The sequence below is a fragment of the Copidosoma floridanum genome, unplaced genomic scaffold (assembly GCF_036245765.1).
Source record: "Copidosoma floridanum isolate Cflo_tuat_1 unplaced genomic scaffold, Cflo_Japanese_pri ptg000030l, whole genome shotgun sequence".
In the NCBI taxonomy this organism is placed as follows: domain Eukaryota; kingdom Metazoa; phylum Arthropoda; class Insecta; order Hymenoptera; family Encyrtidae; genus Copidosoma; species Copidosoma floridanum.
Genome location: NW_028321907.1, coordinates 8,208,669 through 8,215,223, shown reverse-complemented (window position 1 = coordinate 8,215,223; position 6,555 = coordinate 8,208,669). Strand labels below are relative to the sequence as shown.

Genomic DNA, 6,555 nt, shown 5'->3' with positions numbered 1-6,555 from the left:
CTTCCTCTCTTCGTACAACGCGTTATCAGGTTCTTTTAAAATACTTTTTTGGCACTAACTTACACAGTACTTTAAACACTCTCCGTCCTGTCCGACACAAACACAATAATCGACTGACGAGCGATTCTCCCACAAATGAAGGGAAAAAGAAAACAGGCCACTCCATCCGTACTCGCACGCAATAACGAGAAAAAAAAACAAAAAGCGCGAAACGTCTGTGTTCACTGACCCCAGCTGAAGTAAAAAAAAGGCACACGCTAACAATCGATCGATCAAACAAACGAGTATGCATAACAAAGGCGAAGAAGTATAGGTATACGTAGGAACGGCAACCGTGCTAACGAAAGGGAAAAACAGGATTCCCGTGGCTTACTTGGAGCCCAAGAAACGCAGCGGCGCGTCCCTGTCCCGCCTGATGAGGCAGACTTTGAAGGGATCCGGGGTAACGGTGACTCCAGCGTTACCCCTAAGGCTCGGCAGGCTCGCCCCCTCGGGCAATCGGAGCTCGAACTTGTGCAGGACACTGGCGAAGAACAGGAACAGCTCCATCCGGGCGAGTACGTCGCCGAGGCACATGCGCCGGCCAACGCCGAAGGGCATGAAGTACTCGGGCTTGTGGACCTTGCCCTCGGTCGTGAGGAAGCGGCTCGGCTGGAACTTGGACGGCTCCTCCCAGAGCTCCTCGTCCATGTGCACGGCGTGCAGTAGGGGGATCACTTGGGCGCCGCTCGGTATGGTGAAACCATTCAGATTCACCTCCCTGCAACAGGCGAGTGGGCAAAACAAAAATACCCAACGGGGTTAGTCACTTTGTCTCTATTGTTTTTTTTTTTTTTTTATTTTCCCACGATTAGAATTTTTCAGTTTACGTGCAACCGAGAGTACTGAGTGTAAGTGCGTGTGTGTCTATTGGGGAGGATAACTAAATGAAAAACAATCTATCTACGTTTGATTTTCCCAAAGTCTGAAAATTCAAGTCATCGGCATTGAGTAATTTTTCCGTTTGCATGGTATCGCCTGCGTATTGCAACGTCGAGATCGAAGTCACGAAAAAGAGGAGAAAAAAAAAAAAAAAAGTTTCTCTTATCAGCTGTTGGCCCGATGACGATTAGCCGATCGTTGTAATAAATTTCGTGTACACAATTCGATTCGCCGATCGCGTGGGTATGCAAGCGAGATACGCATACGAAACTCACCCGTGTAGCCGAGCAAAATTTGGGAACCCGCGTTGCGCAACAGGGACGCGTATTATTATGCAATTCTGATTTTATGTAATGCTGTCGTTTGTCGCAAGCCAGCAGCGAAATGTTAAGATAAAAGGAAAAAAAGAAAACGGAGCCTCTAACGAGGAGATAGCGCGCGCGGTATCGCGAGAGTACGAGAGCCGTCGCGGTAACCTTCGATTATTACTTTTTGGCATATTTTTGACTGCCGGGACTTTTTTTTCCTTTTACCGCCACAAGCTTACAAAGAAACAAATCTTAAGAGTATCAGGTCTGGAAAACTGTCGGCTACCAGCTCCACGCTTGGATTTTCCACGAGAACGAAAAATCTTTGGGCGCCCGAGATCTGTTGATTAAGTTTATAGGGGTTTGTGGCTCGAAAATTTTTCACGCATTTGGCACAACCTTGTCATCTCACGTACCAAAGTGGAAAAAGTGTCGAAGTTTGTTAAACGGGCATTGAAATCAGATTAAAAAATTATATTATTAGGCAAATACTTTGTATTTCATTGAACTTTCGCACATCTGAGTCTTTATCAAAGGCTTTCCACACTTTGGAAGGTGAGATAACAATGACTGAGCAACTGTACTGCAAAATTTGTACAGTCCCGTCCATCCGGAAAGGCAAATTCTTCTATACTTGACCTCCGAAGGTCCCGAAACCGGCAGTCCCACACGAGACGTATCGAGATACGAAACACCAGAGATAAAAAAAAGAAACAAAAAAAAAACAGACAGCCTTCTTTGTTTTGAGCAGAGATACAATCTCTCGGTGCAGCAGCGACGGCGAGACGAGTGCAACAGGTACAGGTACTGTGTCATCGACCTCGAAACCGAAGCTCCCGAAAAACGGCTGCAGGGCTTTCACTTTTGTTCGACTGTCGGACACCGTTTGGTCAACTGTTCCCTGTTCGACTAATAATTTTCTTTTTTTTTTTTTTTTTTTTTTTTGATACGTTATATCCGCGCGAGGGTGATACCGAGAAAGCGCTCGGGACAAAGTTTTATTGTCTTTCGACCGCGCTTTTTCTCTCTTAACGATCTCTGAAACTTGAGGAAAAAAAAAAAAAAATCGAGGGGGTCCATTACGCGGAGTCTGGCCGAGCCCGCGTCGCCCAAAAATTCGCGCCCGGCTGACTTTCTCTTTGCCGTCTCTTAATTGGCCCCGAGAGAGGTCCAGCCTCTCCTGCCCCCTTCCTTTCCTCCAACACAGAGGCACAAAAGTCCGAAAAAATTACCGCGACCGAAAAACTTTCACCCGCCGATCTTTGACACTTTGTCGCTGCAGGTGTCTACAAACTTGGGTATCATCGCCGATTTGCGAAACTCGATGCACCACTATCTTCGCCCCCCCCCCTCCTCGTTCGGTTTATCTATTTCCCAAGCGTGCAAGGTGTTTCTCTTTTCTTCTTACGTGTGTCTTCGAAGCGACGCGCGAGGAATGCCAATAAACACACACGCGCACGCACCAAAGCCACGAGCTCCGAGGAATTCAAGATCGGAACTGTACGGGTAACAATCAAAGAATCGCCATAACCGCGTTATGTAATGAAAAAAAAAAACTTACCGAGTGGTCGCGTGGGTAGTTCCTAGGGGCACGATGCTCGTGCGCCTGAGGACCTCCAATATCGTGGCCTCGGTGATCGGTAAGAAGGGCAGGTCCTCGAGGGCTGGCATGCGCGATCGGCCGACCACCTGGTCGAGCTCCTCCTGAACGGCTTTGGCAGCTTCCGGATGGTGGAGCATCAGCACGAGAGCCCACTCGAGGGTCGTCTTCACCGTCTCCATGCCAGCGGAGAAGAGATCACCCAAGATCTGCTGTAACTGGCGATCTGCAAAACCACGAAAAAGGGCACGTTTATAAAGTTCCGGTTGGAGAAATCGGCAGGAAAAAAAAAATCGGTAAGGATCGGTATACCAACCATGGTCTTTCCCCTGGAAGAGCTTCTCGGGGTGGCCCTCGGCCTTGGCCTTCTCGATCTCGAGCAGGTACGTGTCTACGAGGTCGCGTACATTGGCCCCGTCGAAGGTCTCCCTGTGCTGGTCGACGGTCTCTTGAAAGAAATCGGCCATCTCGGCGCGATTGGCGCTTATTTTGGTCTTGACCGACTGTAGCCAGGGCAGGTGGCGGAAAACCGGGATGTAGTTGACGAAGCTCAATCGGCCAAACAGCCGGAAGCCTTCCTCGATCAGGGCCATGAAGCGCTTGAAGCGAGCGTCGTTGTGCCTGAACCGCACGCTCATTATGATGGAGCAGATGACGTTGGTTATCGACAGTCCGAGTGAAAAAGAGACGTTGGTCGGTGCCCCCTCGCGAGCCTCTAGACCTCGGATGAACAGGTCGACCTCTTTCTGATGGAAAAAAAAATCGGACGCGTCAGTTGGTTCATCCACTTTTTGTTTCTTGGCGCTTTTACGCTCGTCCGAGGCTGTGATACTCACCATTATGGTCGATTCCATGATTTTTTTGCCGCTACCTCGGCAAGTCATGCCGAAATTGCGCAGTTTTTCGTGAATGAACCTTCGCTGGTCCTTCCACAGAGCACCCTCGGAATTGATGATTCCTGCGAGGGGGAAAAGAAAAAAAAAACCAACAGTAGTACCGCGACCGAGAGTCAAGAGTGTGCGTGTACGAACAATCGTCGACCTGAACTACTGGAAAGTGGCGCGCGCTATACATGTTGTATACTGGGACTCCCCTTACAGAACTGCCGCGAAAATGCCGATATCGCGTTGTGTAGCTCGAGCGTAGCGATTATTGCCGATGGGATCAATGGCCCATGAGCTAGCGGTCGAGAGGGAATCATCGGCTCTTGAACTCTGGAGCTGATAAGAGGCTCGCTCTTTGGTTCGCGATCGAAGATATTTGGTCGCCCTCTTGTCGTTCGTGAAACTTTTTCTCTCCTTCTCTCTCTTTCATCTTACTATTCAGTACTTTATCCAATGAAATAAAAAAATAATAGAAAAACACAAACTGGCCTATAACGATACTTTTTCTCGCGATACCGATCTTTTTCGCGTGAATGTGTCTTTTGTACATTACCCGGGTGCGGAAACATGAGAAACATGGGCAATAACTCCCGTCACGCGTGTTTTTCACCCCCTCGAATCATTTACGCACCACACCTCCAGTGTAACAGGTGAAAAAGATGATGAGGGGGAAAAAAAAAAAACAAAAAAGAAACTCACCATATCCTCCGAGTATGTTGAAAAACTCGGTGTGGGGCCTGCCGGTGAATTCCTCCCGGCGAAAGGTCTCCCTGATGATCTTGTAATCACTGAGCACGACAACCAACTGAGTGCCCAGTTTCGCCGAGAACATGGACCCGTAGCGTTTGGCCAGCTCGCCGAAGCGCAGGTGCACGTCGACGTCCTTCATGAACGGCAGATAGCCGAAAATCGGCAAGCCCCAGGGCCCAGGTGGTAACGACAAGAAACGCCGGTACCACTGAACGAGCCGCACGAACAGGAGCACCCCGAAAAACACGAGGAGCGTACGGAAGGCGTCGGCGCGCCCCCCGCCGATCATACCACCGCACAACCACTCGATCCCGTGCTCCACAAACATTGTTCCTCTTCTATTTTTTTTTTTTTTTTCTGTTCTTTATTTCTTTCTTTTTTTTTTTTTTTTTTTTTTTTGCTCCTTGCTCCTGTTGCGTTTTCTTTTATTGTATTTTTATTTTACCCTCCTTCGGCGAGCTTGCTCCGATTTTCTTTTTCTTTGCGTTGCCCGAAAAGAAAAGAAAAGAAAAAAATCTAAGTAAAATTGCTCGCGGCGCGATAAATCGGTATTTGCATCGGTACGATTTTCGCGTTCGGCCCCGACACAACGATCGCAATAATGGTGTATAACGCGGTAGCGTTACTGTAAAACGTGCACTGCCGGTCTTGGTACGTATGCGATATGATTATACTGTACAGCCACACAGTTGGTGTATGGTAGAAGTGGCGCGTGTCCGAGCTACCGGAGGATTTAGTGTGCACTAACATACACCTTCTTGTCCTTGCCTGTCTTATATAGTGATTCATCAGCTGGCAGCTAGCAGCAGTGGCGGTATATATAGCCATATACCAGCAGTAGCAGCAGCACCAGCGACGGCGGCTCCAACGACGGCGGCGGCTACACCAGCGCTCTCGAGAGCGCCTCTGCAGCAGATCTCCCCCGAGCGCGCGTTTGTTGTTACAAGCCGACCGGCCACCGGTTCGTGAGCCCCGAGAGATACCGATAGGAGGAGGAGGTAGTGGTGGTGGTGGTGGTGGACGACCAAGAGCGACGGAGGAGGACAGGACCCGCCGTCGCGCGCGACACGCTCTCCTTTATTTTTTTTTTTTTTTTTTTTTTTCTTTCTTTTTTTTTTCCTTCTTGCCGGGCGCGCGCCTTGAGTAGTTTGTAGTACTTACTCACTTACTCATACTTACGGGCGCACGCCGCTAGTGATGTTTAATGCGGCACTGCCGCGTGAAACGTGCCGCTGGGAGGTGGTGGAGGAGAGAGGGAGGCCCAGAGCTGCGAGGGCGGACCCCCCCTTCCGCCACGGGCTGACCGATCTCGGTTGGTCGAGGTGCACACTGCACACGCGGATCGCTCTCGCCCCGACAGGTGGTCGGGAGGAAGTTGTTGGGGAGGGGGGGCCCGAGAAGTGGGGCCTGCTCGTCTCGCCGTGGAAGAGAGAGAGAGGGAGAGAGGGCCAACATTCGCCGGCCGATCGGCGAGGCGAGAGCACCTCCGCGCTTGAACCTGTCAATTTCTGTTGGGACTGTCATTTGCGCTTTGCATTTTTTTGGTTGCTCCGACAGAGTGTCTTTCCAAGCTCGACACAATTTTTTTTAAATCTTTTTTTTTTACCGATCTTGCAGTTTATCGTTATTGCGATCGATGCCGATCTCAGTCACCTTATGGTCGCTCTGGTGCCGTGTATTTTACCTTGACGAAACGTGAGAGCTTTTTACGCTATTGGTATGAAAGCAGGTTGGTGTTTTGATAATTTTTCGGTGTGGCGAATACCTTTTTTTTCATAACATTGCATAATTCGTGTGTATTTAACTTGATTTTTACGCGACGGCAAACACAGGAGTGCAGTAACGCTAATATGCTTTGAGTGACGTGTCGCTCGCGATAAAAGCTAATAATGTTCGTTTTGCACTGCTTTAGCATCTTTATCGGTTGTACGTACGTACGCGTTGCATAAATGACACTCGATTAGATAAACGAACGCGTTATTGATACCAAAGGGAACAAAAAAAGTGTCAAGTTCAAGTACCGTCTTTCAAAAGTGTGAAAGTACATGTAATGTAATGTCATGAAATCGTCGCGCTCGATAAGCTACGTAGA

General features: G+C 49.1%; 1 protein-coding gene across 1 annotated transcript; it reads right to left on the bottom strand.

Moving 5' to 3' along the window:
* On the bottom strand, positions 1 to 4,791 carry Cyp18a1 (Cytochrome P450 18a1). Its single transcript, XM_089596581.1, has 5 exons — positions 4,413 to 4,791; positions 3,666 to 3,787; positions 3,146 to 3,575; positions 2,791 to 3,055; positions 1 to 760 (listed from the first exon to the last, which is right to left on the bottom strand). Exons 1-5 carry the CDS (start codon positions 4,789 to 4,791, stop codon positions 370 to 372), a joined length of 1,587 nt encoding a protein of 528 aa, XP_089452707.1. The 3' UTR covers positions 1 to 369.
* Positions 4,792 to 6,555: the final 1,764 nt, after the last annotated feature.

What these genes read in the sequence shown, in the direction of transcription:
- Cyp18a1 (XM_089596581.1), bottom strand. Translation starts at nt 4,791, where the DNA reads ATGTTTGTGGAGCACGGGATCGAGTGGTTGTGCGGTGGTATGATCGGC. An exon ending in TCATGGAATCGACCATAATG is followed by an intron (nt 3,576 to 3,665) that starts GTGAGTATCACA and finishes TTTTTCCATCAG; the next exon opens with AAAGAGGTCGACCTGTTCAT. An exon ending in ACTACCCACGCGACCACTCG is followed by an intron (nt 761 to 2,790) that starts GTAAGTTTTTTT and finishes CGCCTGTTGCAG; the next exon opens with GGAGGTGAATCTGAATGGTT.